The sequence below is a fragment of the Mesoplodon mirus genome (genome assembly GCF_964341445.2).
Source record: "Mesoplodon mirus genome assembly, chromosome: 13".
Classification (NCBI taxonomy): domain Eukaryota; kingdom Metazoa; phylum Chordata; class Mammalia; order Artiodactyla; family Ziphiidae; genus Mesoplodon; species Mesoplodon mirus.
The window spans coordinates 6,416,922-6,434,669 of NC_138989.1; the positions used below are offsets into that span (position 1 = coordinate 6,416,922).

Below are 17,748 nucleotides of genomic sequence, written 5' to 3' on the forward strand. Positions count from 1 at the left end.
TGGGAGCTGGCCTCCTCTCCCCTGAGAAAGGAGACAGAAGAGGGGGGCTGGAAAAATTCCTATCTGACGGTGTCCACTTTTCCTGTTGAAGGAAGAAGGAAGGTCACCTGCAGCAAGAGGGGAGAGGGCCATGTGAAGATTTGGAGGAAAAGGGAGATGAACTGCCCCTGTGGGGACAGGGGAGGGAGTTCAAGTTCAAGACTGAAGTTACGGAGGTGCCAGGCTTCGTGGCTGTGTGATTGTCTCGGTATCCCGCAGCCCCGGGAGAGGCAGAGAAAGCAGGCTTGGGTTTCCTCAGAGAGATTCGACAGAAGGGCAATTAGGCAAGAGGGGTTGAAGCGACAGGGTGGCAGAAGAGGATCCAGAAGGTTCAGAAGGTGGTAGGAAGAATGGCGGGGGGCGGGGGACAGTCCCCACGAGGCCAACGGGGGTCACGTGTGGCGGGAATCACAGACGCCGACTGTGAAGCAGGGAGCGGGAGGTGTGCATTTATGATGCAGACAGAACTCGGCCAGGTGTTATGAGCTAGGATGACGTCGAGGGACCCGGAGCCTGGAGCTGAGCGCAGAAGGCATCTGGAAGGGGGTTGTCTACACGGCCATTCAAGTCCCCAAGATGAGAGCAAACTAGGGAGAAAGACCAGACCGGGACCAGCATCGTCTCTGATGGCACCAGCATGTAGCCGGCGTGGTGGGCGTGGCTGGGAAGCAGCCCCGAGACCGCCGCCAAAGGAGACTCAGGGTCCCAAGAAAGTACAGGCAAACTACTCCCCGAAGACCATAGACTTTTTAAATTGGGGTAGAGTTGTTTTACAATGTTGTGTGAGTTTCTACTGTACGGCGAAGTGGAGTTCCCTGTGCTACACAGCAGGTTCTCATCAGTTACCTATTTTATACATATTAGTGTGTATATGTCAGTCCCAATCTCCCAGTTCATCCCATCCCCCTGTTTCCTCCCTTGGTGTCCGAACAAAGACCAAAGAATTTTTTTTTTTTTCTTTTTGGTACGTGGGCCTCTCACTGTTGTGGCCTCTCCTGTTGTGGAGCACAGGCTCAGCGGCCATGGCTCACGGGCCCAGCCGCTCCGCGGCATGTGGGATCTTCCCAGACTGGGGCACGAACCCGCGTCCCCTGCATCGTCAGGTGGACTCTCAACCACTGCGCCACCTGGGAAGGCCGACCAAAGACTTTTAAAACATCTTTTATTTGCTCAATGACTCTCCGCTAGAAAGACCTACAATCATTTTACTTTGAGCTTTAAAAAGAACAGCCCGGGTAATGATTACAGAATACAACTTAGGTCTCCCTGCCAAGCCATATTCAAATGTTATTAAGAGACAGACAAAGAAGGAACCTAGTGTTAGCTATAGTTCTTGGAGAATGCCACATTTTCATCGTATATGGTTCTTTGAGGATGCACATTTTTCATGCAAACAGTTAAACCTTAATATAATGATTTCCTATGAATGATCTGCAAATCCACACATGATTGTCTACTGTGCAAACACTCAGGAATAGAGCAGATGAATTAAGCAGTGGAATTTTAGAGAGAAAAAAAAAGAGAGAGAAGCCCAAAGGAGAAGAAATTCAAAGCCAAGCACAACATGAAATTTTTAAAGAGCTTAAACAGAGTGAAGGAAGCAAGCGCCTAAGCTAGTGGGGGAAAGGTTAGACTCAGTAAAAAAGGCCATCCAAGGGAGCCAGGCTCTGCTATAGCAGTTCACGCATTTGAACGTCTCCTGAGGGTACCACTGGGTGCTCTGACCGTTGCACATTTCTCTACAGAAGCAAACAATCTGGAAAACCCATACAGGCATACATATGGAAAAGCAAGGTCACGTCCTCTTAAAAACCTAACCAAAAACATTCTGAGCAGGAAAACAAGCTACCTTTGGTTCCTACCTGGCAGTTCCCCAGGGTTGGCCCAAACCCCTTCCGTATCAGCAGTAGGCAAAGAAGCGATGCGTTTAATACATTCATCAAATTTAGCCCTTCCATCCTCGAGCAGGGAAGCACCCAGAGAGCAGCACAGGGCCTCTAAGAAGTAGCACTCCAGAAGATCATGGTCCTCGATTTCTCCCTCTAGTAACGAATCCAGCATCTTGGTTAACTGGGTTACCTGGTTCATAGGAAAACACCTGGGTCAGTCCATATATTCCACACACCCCCACCCGGGTCAGTTCTGGTCATAAATCCCGGGATCCCAGATCCCAAAGCGGTGGGAACTATATGACCCGCCATATTGGTTTCAACAGATGGAGCCCAGTATCTTGTCTTGCACAGGGTCACAAAAGGAAGTATTGTGTCTTCCTTGTCAGTAGCTGGCAATGTTAGAACTTACCCATCTGGCATCTTTGCTCCCCTTGAAAGCCCACTGGGGGGTCCATCTTTAGGGAAGAATTTCTTTTTTGCCAACAAAGATCCTTACTCACCATATTTAGGTTTGTCTGCGGAACTATTGTCTTCAGCTTCTCTCCTTGTCTTCCATCCACTATTCCTTCTGCTATCACATCAATGAGATAGGGTACATATTTCTCAAACAGACTCTGTAAATCACCTTGCTCCACCTATAAAAGAGCAGAACTTCAAAGCATTTTCAAGGGCTCCTTTATTTAAATGGAAGTTCGTGAGAAGCTTTGCTTGTAAAAAGAGGGGGTGAGAGGGAACTTCCCTGGTGGTCCAGTGGCTAAGAGTCCACGCTCCCAATGCAGGGGGCCCAGCTTCGATCCCTGGTCAGGGAACTAGATTCCCACATGCCACAACTAAGAGTTCGCATGCCGCAACTAAAGATCCCGCGTGCCACAACTAAGACCCGCCCGGCGCAGCCAAATAAATAAATAAATATTTTTTAAAAAAAGAGGGGGTGAGAAATATTTTCTGATGAATGAGAAATTTGGCAGGTGAGTAAACTCTGATAACTCATATATCCGTAGAGACATTTGTCGTCTGTAATGCTCTTTCATTTCATCATGAAGCCTTTGATTTCACTGACCTGGGAGGGAGGCGCCATAAAAGGTCCCATCTGATAGAAAAAGTGCAGGTTATCTTAGTGTTCAAAAGACATGGCCACAGTCATTGAGCAAAGAGTGCAAAGCAGTGGAAGGTCCTTCTCCCTACCAAGGCATTGAGGACCACCAGGGACTACATGGGTGGTCATCCCCCATTTGACAGGGTGCCTCAGATAGTCCCATCATGTTTCCCTTGGTCTTCTTTGGGGTAATTATGTCCTGGTTTCCAATTCACCATCAGCCTAGTGGTCCTTCTAGAGATGCATCCTGTGTGGTCATGGTGTCCCAGGTGTGGTCAAGCCACAACGTTCACATGACTGTCACATCTATCTCTGCAGCTTTCAGTGAAGCCCACCATTAAGACAATACACATTTTTGAGCAGCCATGTGATATGTCACAGGGTTTGAGGTCAACTGAAACCATCAGATCTCAATTCCATGACAAACTAGGTCCTTCACACACTGTATTCACCCAACTGAGCAAAGCAGGAGGAGCTGGGCACCTAATAGAGACAAGTCTCCCAACTCCTGGGCTTGGCTGGATAAGGGGTTGCCAACTACAACGCATAAGCCAAATCTGGCCTGCCACCTGTTTTTGTAAATAAGGTTTTATTGGTACATTGCTATGCCCATTCATGTACTGTGGCTGCTTTCATACCACAATGGTGGGGTTGAGTAGTTGCAAAGAAACCATATGGCCCACAAAGCCTAAACTATCTACTCTCTACTCTTTCACAGAAGAAATTTGTCGCCCCCTGGTCTAGACTATCAAAATCACTACCTATCCCACCTGCTGTGAATTATCTGGAAATCTAATAAGGGTGTCTTACATGTTTTTATCCAACTTATTGATAACATTAAGTGCTCAAGATCCTGGGCAGGTCAAGGTCAAGGTCAAGGTCATGGCCTTCAACAACAAACATCCCTCTGAGTTATTTTTATCCAACTAGCCACCAATATTAGTAACTGGTAAGTTCATTTTGGGGATAATTTTCACCTTGTTTGGTATTTGATTAACCCATTTTTTCCAGTATGGTTGATATTTCAAGTTTTTAGGATCCACATAAACCATTCCACATCTAGACACAGTCGCAGGGGAGGCATACTGTAAATCTCCAACCTGGAGAAATAAACAAAATCAGTGTTTTCTACAGCTATAGACAACTGGAATACATGTTTTAAAGCCATTCCTTGTACAAAGTTTTTATAAATGCATAAAACCCAAGTCATACTCCAATTAACAAAGCTTTTATGAGGTTTCTAATTGAACACTTATGTTTATCATGGGAAGATTATGCATCTCTGATGTAGCACTTTTTAAGTTTCTTTTACCATAAAATTAATATGAAAATTAACATGCTGTAGAATATCTGACCAAAATTAAAAAGTATAAAGAAGAAAATAAGTTAACCAAAACCCCACCACCAAGAAACAAACACTGTTTTGGAGTGTTTTCCTTTCAGTCTTTTTTCTTCATTTTTTATAACATAATTGAGATCAGGGAATATGAAACTTAATAAGTATGCATCTAACAGCAATATTAACACACCAGTCTCTCTTTATCTGAAAAAAAGACACAGTTCAGTCAGTCAATAAAATAATGATATGTATAAATACTCATACATCGACAAATTTTGCAGGCCAAGTTAGGAATGGTATTAGCACTAAGCTAGAGTGAAAGCAAGTCTCAGGACCACAGCTGTGAAACAGGTTCAGAGGATATGAAAGTTTGAAAAATGAAGATAAGATAAAGGCAAATAGTGAGAGAGAGAGAGAAGAAAAAAAAGGCAACTATAAACTCCAGCCCAAAAAAATGGCTCTAAAAGAAAGTAAATGTATCACAGTTCCTGGATTTCTTGCTTCACTAGCAAGTATATCACAGTATACTAGTTGGCTCTACAGTAAATATTTCCTTATTCATAATGATGTAGGGGGCTTCCCTGGTGGCGCAGTGGTTGGGAGTCCGTCTGCCGATGCAGGGGACACGGGTTCGTGCCCCGGTCTGGGAGGATCCCACATGCCGCGGAGCAGCTGGGCCCGTGAGCCATGGCCACTGAGCCTGCACGTCTGGAGCCTGTGCTCCTCAATGGGAGAGGCCACAACAGTGAGAGGCCCGTGTACCGCAAAAAAAAAACAAAAAAACAAAAAAACCATAATGATGTAAATATGTTTACTGGTTTAACTGACTTAGCAGTATAGTATTCTGCGGAGGGGAGGTGGGCTGATGGTATAAAAGATGAACCCGCACTTTCATATCAGTCAGTCAACAGATAATGTGTAACCTTGATAAAGGAAGAAATAGCACGCAAAGTGGGTTCCTTTAGATGCTAGAGTTAACCATCAGAAGAAACAACTCAAGTGTGAAATGTAGTTACCTCTGGGATACAGTGAGGAGGGGTGAGGGCAGCAGGTAGAGAACAGAGTTGTACTCATCATAACTTCTTCTGCATTGTTCGGGTTTTCTTCAGTCATCTATATTTATAACTATTTTAATAAACATTTTAGTCTACAAATAACAAATGTGGGAGAGGGTGTGGAGAAAAGGGAACCCTCCTACACCGTTGGTGGGAATGTAAGTTGGTGCAACCACTGTAAAGAACAGTATGGAGGGTCCTTAAAAAAACTAAATATATGTTCCAGCAATCCCACTGCTGGGCATATATCTGGACAAAACTATAATTCAAAAAGATACATGTACCCCAATGTTCACCGCAGCACTATTTACAATGGCCAAGACATGGAAACAACCTAAATTTCCATCAACAGATAAATGGATAAAGATGTGGTACATATATACAATGGAATACTACTCAGCCATGAAAAAGAATGAAATAATGCCATTTGCAGCAACATGGGTGGACCTAGAGATTATCATACTAAGTGAAGTAGGTCAGAAGGAGAAAGACAAATACCATATGATATCGCTTATATGTGGAATCTAAAATATGACACAAGTGAACTTATTTACAAAACAGAAACGTGGGCTTCCCTGGTGGCGCAGTGGTTGAGAGTCCGCCTGCCGATGCAGGGGACACGGGTTCGTGCCCCGGTCCGGGAGGATCCCACATGCCGCGGAGCGGCTAGGCCCGTGAGCCATGGCCGCTGAGCCTGCGCGTCCGGAGCCTGTGCTCCTCAACAGGAGAGGCCGCAACAGTGAGAGGCCCACGTACCGCAAAAAAAAAAAAAACAAAAAAAACAGAAACACACTCACAGACATAGAGAACAGAATTGTGGTGGCCAAGGGGGAGGGGGATGGGGAGGGATGGATTGGGAGTTTGGGATTAGAAGATTCAAACTATTGTACATAGGATGGATAAACAACAAGGTCCCACTGTATAGCACAGGGAACTATATTCAGTATCCTGTGATAAACCATAATGGAAAAGAATATGAAAAAGAATGTATATAAATGTATAACTAAATCACTCAGCTGAACAGCAGAAATCAACACAACATTGTAAATCAACTGTACTTTAATAAAATAAAAATTTTTAAAAACAAACATTTTAGGGAATTCCCTGGTGGTACAGTGGTTAAGAATCCACCTGCCAATGCAGCGGACATGAATTCGATCCCTGGTCCGGGAAGATCCCACATGCTGCGGAGCAACTAAGCCCGTGCGCCACAACTATTGAGCCCGCGTGCCACAACTACTGAAGCCTGCATGCCTAGAGCCCGTGCTCCGCAACAAGAGAAGCCATCACAATGAGAAGCCTGCGCACCGCAACAAAGAGTAGCCCCCTCTCACCACAACTAGCGAAAGCCCACGCGTGTCGATGAAGACCCGAAGAGCCAAAAATAAATTTAAAAAATTAAAAACGTAAATAAAAAATTAAAAGTTAAAAAGTAAACATTTTAAATTTTAATTAAAAGAAAGACATATTTGAAATTATTTTTCATCACTACTTGCCTCAAAGAGCAGGGCACAGTGTGCTTGAAGCCGAATACGTTCACCATTGGCCAACGTCAGCAGCTTGTTGTCGTCCATCACAGAATTCATGTTCTCCACCCACAGAGCGTCCACATCACCATCAAATAAAATATACCTGCAGCAACCAGAGAAAAGTGAGCCATGGAAGGTTTCCAATTATGGAATTTGGTGTAACCTCCCTGTTCATGTTGAATGTCTTTTTCCAGGGTTTTCTTTTTTTCTTTTTTAAAGATTTTTTTCTTGATGTGGACCATTTTTAAAGTCTTTATTGAATTTGTTACAATATTGCTTCTGTCTTAAGTTTTGGTTTTTCGGCCACGAGGCATGTGGGATCTTAGCTCCCCGACCAGGGATCGAACCTGCACCCCCTGCATTGGAAGGCGAAGTCTTAACCAGTGGACTGCCAGGGAAGTCCCACAGGGTTTTCTAACCAGGATCTGAGATAGAGCACCCTACTTGGTGCTTATAATAGTTTATATATATATAAACTATTCGAGTTAGTCACCAACATTTAAGAATCAGGAAACCTGACCCAACAATCTGGATTCCCTGCTTCCCTGGCAAACAGGAAGGTCTGACAGTACAGACCTGCATTCCCGCATGGGAACAATGCGCTGCTGCTGGTAGTAGCTGCCCATGAAGACAAAGTGTCCCAGTCCACCTCATTCTTTTCTTAAATCTGAGCATCAGCTGCTATTTACCACTGGTTCGGACATCTAGTCCTCTTATGGTCAAGTTAAAAGGATTTCATATACCCATGGGTACGGGATTGAACGGTGGCCCCCGTAAGATAGGTCTATCCAGAACCTGTGAGTGTGAACTTATTTGGAAGAAAGGTCTTTGCAGATATAATTAAGGGAAGGATCTTGAGATGAGGCCATCCTGGATTATCCAACAACAAGTATCCTTACATAGGGGGAAGCCACATGAAGACGGAGGCAGAGATTGGAGGGATGTGGCCATAAGCCAAGCAATGCCTGGGGTCCCTAAAGCCGTCAAAGGCAAGGGAGGACCTTCCTCTAGAATCTTCAGAGGCAGTGCTGCCCCATCTTTATTTCAGACTTCTGGCCTCCAGAAATGATGAAGAATACATTTCTGGGTGGTTTTTTTTAGCCACCCAGTTAACGGTAATTTGTTACAGAGGCCCTGCAGAAGCTGATACACCATGTAACTTGGCCCATTCACTCTCCCTGATGCTACCTGCTGGGCCCCTAGGAGCATCTGCATTTGCAAAGCCCTGGTTTACACACCATCCTTCTTGGCAGGAGATCTACTTTGGCTTCAGGGCCTCCGGTGTTCAAGCTACGTGACCCTTCAGTTCTGTGGCTATAATGGGTTACATCACAGTAAAGCCCAGCTCTAAAGGAGACTGTGTTGGACAGGGGGATTCTACTGTGTTGGAACGCTGATTTCATATTGCTTCCATTTAATTCACTGATATGAGTAGCTGGATTTTTCCAGCATTAACCTTTTGGTTTATTTTCTTCCAGTATTTTTTTTAACTTTTTAATCTTAAATAATTTGAAACTTACAGAGTTGCAAGAATAGACTAGTACAAAGAAGTGCCACATGCCCTTCAACCAGATTCTCCAGTTGTTAATTTGGCCCCATGGATGCTCTTTTGCTCTCTCTCTGTTTTCCTGAATCATTTGAAAATAAGTTGCAGACATGACGCCCTGTATTCCTAAATGCTTAAGCATGTTTCCTAAGAACAAGCACCTTCTCTTATGTAACCACAGTACAATTATCAAAATCAGGAAATTTAGCATTGATAGAATACTATTAGCTAATATACAATCCATGTTCAAATTTCACCAACTGTCCCAAAAGAAAGTCTCCATTTTACAGCATCATAGGGAGACTAGATTCAGGCTACAATCAGTAGATGCTAAAACCGTCGGGTGAAGGTTTGATGAGGAATAGGGTATTTACATAGTCTTAGGGTATCTCCCCACACCTTGCATACCAATTGCAGAAGGAAAAATGGCAGACACCACCCTAACCTGATGATCAAAGTTAAAATCACCAATAAGGGGGCAAACCAGTATCACGTGCTTCCGATGAGACGCTGAGAAGGGCACCATGTCCCTTCTGAGAGATTCCTGCAAGGACATGTAGCCTGCATCCAATTACGAGGAAGCAACAGACAAACCCAAACTGAGGGCATTCTGTGCCGCAGCTGGCCTAGAATCTTTCAGAACATCAAGGCCATGAAAGATAAAGAAAACCTAAGGAACTGCTTGAAATTAGAAGACGTCAAGGAGATAGGACAACCGAGCACAGTGTGAAATCCTGGACTGATCCAGAATCAGGGGAGGATTGCTAAAAAGAGGCTGTTCCAAAAGTCATCAGTTGAGACGTTAGACTCGTTATTTAAGGGATTTTTAATTAATGGGGTTGGACTAGAATATACAATCAGGATCATCCCTGGGTTGACTTGACAGGTGTCACGGGAACAACTAACACTGGAGAAGACTTTTTACCGGATGTTCCAATAGAGCATTTCCCCTCCCGGCCTCACTAGACCCTCACCGCGGTGGGCAGTGATTGGAGCAGGGCAGGCAGCCTCAGCCACGCCTGCAGCTCTGAAGGGTGTTCCAGCACTTTCCACGATGTTTTGTTGTCTTTCCTTGACTTAACCTTGCCGTATAGGCAGCCTGGTGTGGTGCCCCTGTTTGAGGGCTTGGACTCTGATGTCCCAAGTTCAAATCCCTGGCCTTGGGGCAAGCTCTTTCCTCCCCTTCCCTGGATCTCAGCTTCCTCCATGGTAAGCTGGGATCCATCGTAGTCAAGGAGCATGATTTAGACAACACATAAACAGCACTGAGGTGGCACCTGGCCCTTCGTGAGCAGAGCCTCCTGAGTCTGTTTGCTTCCAAGCATGAAACTACAGTACTATATACATCATTTGTTTCTTCGTAAGCTTTGGCTAATTCACTACGAACCCACCCAGGCTCTCCCCTCCCTACAAAGATACTCACTTTCGCTCCTTCTTATCCGTCGGCTTGTTGATCTCCCTGAAGATGTTGGACAGCACCCCATCTGTCCAGTCTCGGGTGGTGGGGTCCAGGATGCCGTAGAGCTCTGTGACACTCATAGCCTTGGGGTTCAGGACATGCAGCTTTGTCACCAGCCCAAGCCTAAATCGAAGGAGAGGTTTCAGCCGTGGCTCAGGCAGACTAAATGCATTAGGAGAACAATCTAGTTCACCCATGTTGGGGATTAGATCCCCTGTGTTTTCGATCCAATCCGAAATTTAAAATGCAAACCATCCAAACTCTGCACTGGGCTTCCCACTCTCTGTTAATGACTTATACTAAACTCAAGGGAACCACCTTTCACCAGGAACGTGGCCCCAACACAAGTGAGGTCTGAACTGATAACACGGCTTTGACTTCTGAGGGCAACAGACGCTAACCTTCATGTATATTTCATATTTGTGTATTTACATATTCATGCATATGGCACATTCATGTAAATATTTCACAACTAGTGTATAGGAGATTACAGTCACCAGGATAACGTAAAACCTTTGAACTCCTGATGTTCAATCCCTCATAGTTACAGAACGACATCTGCTCTGCGTTGCTGGCTTTACAAACCATGTAGACAGGGTATTTCCCAGTATAATGCCTGTAAATTCCTGCAGTGCCGTGGGATTAATTCATCTATAGAAAACTAAAGTTCACACAAAACATAGTTTAAAATTAACAAAATAAATAAATAAAAATAATAGTGGCATACCTATACTCACATCTGTACGTGATAGTTCTATAAATTACCTAACAATGAGTTAATTAAAGAATGAAATACAGGATGGTTAATGGAATAACCCTCTTAAAATCAGTAAGCCACCGTCCACTGATTTCCTCATGAGAAACATACAAAGAAGGAAGAAGAAATGACAGTCACTCAATTGGATTTTATAGCCTATTAGAACTGGTAAAGTCACAAAGATTATAAGGCTTGATTTAGATTTTTGCTGAAACATCAGCATGCACTGAAATCTTTCTGGAATGCAGCTATTGCTTAGGAGAAATGTGAGAAGCCAGAAAACCCATACTCAGTATAAGGGCATAGATTCACCACAGGTCTTTATGATATTCTATATTAGGAGTGTGAAATCACTTTTTCCTTCGAGTAGTATAGCTCTTGCAGGGCTGGTGATGATAAGGCATTTGGGGAAGGGACACTCTTTTTGGCCACTCTGATACCATAACAGTGTCGCCTCATGGCGGGGGGTCCTGACTGACTTTAAAGGAGCAATCTGAACGCCAAGAAAATACGACCTAAGTTAATTTTCAAAACATCCTTATAAGATAGTTTTTGAAATACTCATTTCACAAATAAACCTATTCACAGTCTGATGCACAAAAGGCTAACTGTTTTGCCTTCTAAAATATATCAACTAAATCAGCAATAAGACAAGTTAAGATGCTCTGGGTTTGGGACTTCCCTGGCCGTCCAGTGGTTAGGATTCCGCACTCCCACTGCAGGTGGCACAGGTTCAATCCCTGGTCAGGGAACTAAGATCCCGCAAGCCACGTGGCGCGGCCAAAGTTAAAAAAAAAAAAAAAAAAGATGCTCTGGGTTTAAAGCGGGGGGTCTGGGACAAACATAACCTCCCAGGAAATCAGAGAGCAAAGTGGGACTAGGTAACACCGCCACCGACCTCACCGTGAAACCACCATGGCAACAAAGCCCTCCCCAAGGATGCCATACTCACTTGGTCTGGGCCTGACACAGGGCATTTATGACCACGGACTTGCCCCCTCCCGTGGGCCCCACCACCATTGTCGTGTGGCGGGTCATCATGGTCTCGAACATCTGAACCACCTTATCCACCTGTGGGACAAGCATTGGCAGCTGGGTTAAAACACAGCTTTTTGTTAAAAACAGCTTTATTGAGCTAGAATTTGCACACCGTACAACTCACGCATTTAAAGTGTTTCAACAATTCAGTGGTTTTCAGTATGTTTGAAAGGTTGTGAAACCATTACCACGTTCAATTTTAGAACATTTCATCACCCACCCCCCAAAAAAACCTCTGTGCTCATTCGTCATGTCTCCCAAGCCCGTTGCCTCCAGCCCCTGGCACCCACTAATCTACTGTCTGTCTCTATGGATTTGCCCGTTCTTGACCAAAAAATGGAATGACATAAATGGAATCGTGCAGTACGTAGTTTTGGGTGTCTGGCTTCTTTCACTCAGCATCGTGTTTTTAAGGTTCACTCATCAGTGAAGCCTGTGTCAGCACTTCCTTCCTTTTTATGGCCAAATAATATTCCATTGTACGGATGGATCACATTTTGTCTATCTCTTCATCCGTTGATGGTATTTGCATTATTTCCACTTGTTGGCACTTATGAATAATGCTCCTATGAACATTCATGGACAAGTCTTCATGTGGATAAATATGTTCTCATTTCTCTTGGGTTTATACCTAGGAATAAAATTGCTGTTCCTCATATAGTAACTCTATGTTTCACTTCTTGAGGAACCACCAGACTGTTTCCCAAAGTGGCTACACCATTCTACATTCCCACGAAAAACACATCTTTTTAAACAACCACCTCTAGAGGAAACCACCAGGGCCAGGAAAGGTGCACAGAGATCTCTCATCTGTGGTCAGTACCCGCTGCCCCGGCCTGAGGCCTCTGGGTAGCCTGATGCCCCAAGGTGGCCTGTCCAGAGGCAGCCACCCCAAACCTGCAGCTTTGGGCATTTACGACCTGAGCAGAACACTTTGGCAATAATGTATGGCTTACAGACAACATATACAATCTCACAGGCTTCAGATGATCAAAATTTTACTTGTAAGATCTAATTTAAAATTTTTTCAAGTGTGGCTCCGGGGGGAAAAAAGGTGGGGTGGGGAGAGAAGATTAGATGGTTGGGCCCCAAAACAAAATACTTAATTTATCTGATCACATTATGCCAGAAACATTTTTGGAAGGTGATATATCCATACGGTGGAATATTACTCAGCCTCAAAAAGGAAGGGAATTCTGACACATGCTACAGCATGGATGAGCCTTGAGGACACTATGCTGAGTGAGATCAGCCAGACACAAAAGGACAAACACTGTGTGATTCCACTCATATGAGGTCCCCAGAGGAGTCAAATGCCTAGAGACAGAAAGTAGAATAGAGGTTACCAGGGGCTGAGGGAGGAGGGGGGGAGTTATTATTTAATGGGGACAGAGCTTCAGTTTTGCACGATGCCAAACTCTTTCAAAACAACACGAATACATTTAACATTACTAAACTGTACTAAAAATGGATAAAATGGTCAATCTTATATTATGTGTACTTTACCACAATAAAAAAAGAAAATGGGGGTGGGGAATGGTTAAGATGGTAAATGTCATGTGTATTTTACCACAATTATTTTTAAATGAAAAAAAAAATGGAAAGGACCCAGAAAAAGCCATCCTCGGCACCATTTTACCTGGACAGGTAAGACAACGTAGCCATTTTCCTGGAGCACCTGTTCTACAGCATCATTGAAATCGGGGTAGCGAACCCGTGGGCAGTCCAGTCCAGGAAACAGATCGGAAATCAAACCAAGGAAGAGAGGGACGTCTTCAAACACGAACTTGGGCAGATTCATGTCTCGAAGGGCCCTCATAAGCACCATATCCTGGATGGAGCAAAACACAGACGTCTTCAAAGATGTTTCTGAAAGCCCCCAGGGCTGGTCTAGAAATCCTCTTATGAAGTAGACAATGAAATTTTATATGAAATATCAAACACAAAGCATTCCAAGTAGAGTTTCTGGAGAGACACACGAGTCTATTGCCCACAGAGTGGCATTGATCAGACTCTGTTTTGGAGTAAGTCCCATGTGAAAGAAACATGACCGCCCCTCTGGCTTTTATTGCAAAGAGGAAATAACTCCTGTTCGTGTTTTCTAGAGCATTTTGTTCATCCCCACCCCTCCAGCCCATCATCCTGCAATTGTAGATTGATTATTATCATTGAAGTATCACAAACATTGGCACCATGAACACATGGAACTGGACCTCATGGTAATCAGCCAAATTTGAAGAGAACAAGGTAATGAAGAAGAGACCAAATGAAGGCCAGACAAGTAAATGAAGTGACAGCTCAGAATAAAACTTTCTCTTGATACCTGTGCTCCCCGTCACCTCCATCCCAGCATTTATTCAATACACATGAACCAAATTAAAACACCAGAGAACTTACAGCCCGTGGCCCCTACCTCCCTAAGTTCAGAAGAACCTCTCTTCAGCTCACCAGCCATCACCAGCACTGATTTAAGGGCTCTGAGTCCAAAATCATAATGATGTTGCTTGGAGAGCTGCTCCCGGGCCAGCTTATACAGAACGGTCATCTTTTTGGCCAGAGTCTTTTGTGATAAAAGACAATGAAAAATAAATGAAGAAAATGCCCTGAAAACACCAGAACATCATGACACAGAGAAAACTGACATAAAGGTGTTCAGATGAAGCTGCTCTACAAACCAGCAAATCTTGCCTCCAACAAATACCAGGATGGGTCCTCTGTTTTTCACAGTGACAAATTATGACCTAATTTAAAAGAACACCAGCCTTACCAGACAGAGTGGATGACAGTCCTTGAAAGCCAAGGAAAATCTTAACCACCTCAAAGAACAGAATTCATACAACTTTTTAAATCATAGAGATTACACTCCAAAAATCTGCTTCCTTTGACCTAAACATGTTATTAAAGTTTTCTTGTAACTGTTTTTGAGGACAAGCCATCCACCTGGTCTACATCAAGGATCCAACACTTGCTGGTCCCTATGGATGGCATGGTGATTTTGCTCATTGAAACAAAGAACCAGAGATCTCTCCACTCTGGCTCAAAATCCATAGACAATAGGATTGGCAATAAGAGCCTTTACCAAAAAACTGCAGAGAAGCAACCTAACAATCCTTTATCTTAAAAATATTTGCAGGCTTCCCTGGTGGCGTAGTGGTTGAGAGTCCGATTGCCAATGCAGGGGACACGGGTTCGTGCCCCGGTCTGGGAGGATCCCACATGCTGCGGGGCGGCTAGGCCCGTGAGCCATGGCCGCTGAGCCTGTGCGTCCGGGGCCTGTGCTCTGCAATGGGAGAGGCCCGTGTACCGCAAAAAAAAAAAAAATTCGCTATTTTCCACTTTTTCCAGAACCTTCCGGGGAAATGTATGTGCATAATCTTTTTATACATATGTTAAGAGATGATAAAGGAGTTATCTCTCTCTATATATTTTTTCAAGCCACATATTCTCAAGGGCACGAGGCTTAGTGAAAAAAGTCCACCTGAAAGGGTTACATGCTGTATGATTCCGAGTATAGAACATTCTAGAAATGATGCAATTGTAGTGATAGAGAATGATTGGCAGTTGTGAGTTAGAGTTGGGGGCAGGCTGTGACCGTTAAGGGCTGACACGAGGGAGTTTCTCTGTGGCAATGGGACAGTTCCATGTCCGGACTGTGGCTCCAGTTACAGTAACTCCCCTACATATAAGCCTTCAAGTTGCGAACTTTCAAAGATGCGAACGTGCGTTTGCATGTCCCATCACGTCAGTTCACGTGTCTGGTGTACATTGCCACGTGCGTGCATCCTCTACAAGTGGTTGTGCTTTTTAGTGTACTTTACAGTACTGTATAGAGTACAGTAGTACAGTATCTTTATTTCTTGCCTGTTCACTCGATGCCAGCCCCTGGATGCCAGCTGCTGAACTGTACTGCTGTGCTTTTCAAGGTACTGTACTGTAAGATTAAAAATGTTTTCTTGGGGCTTCCCTGGTGGTGCAGTGGTTGAGAGTCCGCCTGCCGGTGCAGGGGACGTGGGTTCGTGTCCCGGTCCGGGAGGATCCCACATGCCACGGAGCGGCTGGGCCCGTGAGCCATGGCTGCTGAGCCTGCGCATCCGGAGCCTGTGCTCCGCAGTGGGAGAGGCCACAACGGTGAGAGGCCCGCATACCAAAAAAAAAAAAAAAAAAAAGTTTTCTTTATTTTTTGTGTTTGCTTGTTTTTTATGCATTATTTGTGTGAAAAGTATTATAAACCTATTACAGTACAGGACTATAGAGCCGATTGGGTACCTAGGCTAACTCTGTTGGACTTATGAACAAACTGGACTTATGAACATGCTCTCGGCACAGAACTCGTCCATATGTAGGGGACTTACTGTATTCTACACATGTGATTATATGTCATAGAACTATACACACACACCAGAGAGAGAGAGAAAGTGAAACCCTGTGGAATCCAAATAAAGTCCGCGCATTGCGCCCGCATCCGTTTCCTGGATTTTTAAAAAAATATTTATTTATTTGGCTGCACCGGGTCTTAGTTGCAGCATGCGGGATCTTATTTTTTAGTTGCTGCATGTGGGATCCAGTTCCCTGACAGGGGTCAAACCCAGGCCCCCTGCATTGGGAGCGTGGAGTCTTAACCACTGGACCACCAGGGAAGTCCCAGTTTCCTGGTTTTGATGTCGTCACTGCGGGAAGCTGGGTGAGCGGTACCTGGAACTCTCTGGACGACCGCTGCCATCTCTTGTGAGTCAAATGATTCCAAAATAAAAGTTATAATTTTAAAAAGAGAGAAAGGGAGGACTTCCCTGGTGGTTAAGACTCCACACTTCCACTGCAGGGGGCACAGGTTCAATCCCTGGTCGGGGAACTAAGATCCCACATGCCGCGCAGTGTGGCCAAATAAATTAATTTAATTTAATTTAAAAAAATGATGTACTCCCAGCTTTAAAAAAGAGAGACAGAGAGAGAGAGAAAAGGGAGAGAGACAAAGCAAAACAATTTGAAAAGCCACACGGAATGAAAACGTCCCAGCGCCCCCATCTGCGAGCAGACCCAGGCGGGTGCAGGGACGCCTGGCGCTAAGGGACCTCACCTTGGCCCCGAGGAAGCCCTCGGAGAACAGCATGATCTCACAGATCTGCTGCAGGTCAGGCACAATCACCACCACGGGCCGGAACAGGGCCTTCACTGACTCGGGCAGTTCCGTGCGGCCCGCGTAGCCGGGGTTCATGGTGATGAAGATGCCCATCCTCGAGTCCAGGGAGATCTCCTGCCCTTCAAACTAGGGGACGAGAGGAAAGGAAGGAAGGATTATGCTGCTGGCCAGCCTACCACGGGGCAAGGAGGCCTGGGGAGCCGCATGGCTCTTCCTTTCATGGGTACAAGACAGACACCCCCATCTGTCTCTTGCCCTTTCCCGGTGATAAATGCAGAGTCCTCGTGCTTACGGCCTCAATGTTCTGGGGTGCCAGCCTCAGCCGACCCCCAAACTCTGATGTGAATCAAGGGTCTGTCCACTTGAGAAGTAGCTGATGTTGGGAAAGTGTGCAGCCGGGGGTTGACTCAAGGCACTGTGTGACCTCCAACAGGCCACTTACCCTCTCTGAGTCTCTGTTTCCTCCTCTGCAAGGTTGTGGCTGTTAAACGAGACAACATAGTCCAGAGCACCCAGTCCACTGCTTCGCACAAAGTGGATTTTCATTCATGTTAGCTGTCACTTCTCTCCCCATTCCCACCTTCATGCTGGTCTGGCTGCCTGGGTGTCACCTGGACCCTTCCAACAGAATCCCACCTCAGCATCCTTCAAGAAACCAGCCTTTGTCCTCCAGGGGCCCCATGGACCAACAAAATGCAGAAATCTCTATATTTTGAGTCTCTTTAGCCTACAGTTGAATTTCAACTGTCTTAACTTTCCTCTCTACTAAGATTTTACTATTTTATTTCTTTTCATGGTCCACCAGAGAGACAGACGACAGATGTTTTATTTTTATGAGGCACAGGCTGCCTCAGTGACGAG

At 44.9% G+C, this 17,748-nt stretch overlaps 1 protein-coding gene across 2 annotated transcripts in view; it reads right to left on the reverse strand.

Moving 5' to 3' along the window:
- The window catches only part of DNAH10 (dynein axonemal heavy chain 10), a 150,398-nt gene that overhangs the window by 55,774 nt on the left and 76,876 nt on the right, over window positions 1–17,748 (reverse strand). For both annotated transcript variants that reach the window (XM_082640324.1, XM_082640325.1), the window contains 9 exons: window positions 16,825–17,013; window positions 14,164–14,310; window positions 13,390–13,581; window positions 11,665–11,783; window positions 9,920–10,078; window positions 6,918–7,053; window positions 4,005–4,127; window positions 2,432–2,566; window positions 1,902–2,118 (listed from right to left, as the gene is read on the reverse strand). In XM_082640324.1, coding sequence (XP_082496450.1) covers window positions 1,902–2,118; window positions 2,432–2,566; window positions 4,005–4,127; window positions 6,918–7,053; window positions 9,920–10,078; window positions 11,665–11,783; window positions 13,390–13,581; window positions 14,164–14,310; window positions 16,825–17,013 — 1,417 coding nt within the window. The remainder of the gene's footprint in view (window positions 1–1,901; window positions 2,119–2,431; window positions 2,567–4,004; window positions 4,128–6,917; window positions 7,054–9,919; window positions 10,079–11,664; window positions 11,784–13,389; window positions 13,582–14,163; window positions 14,311–16,824; window positions 17,014–17,748) is intronic.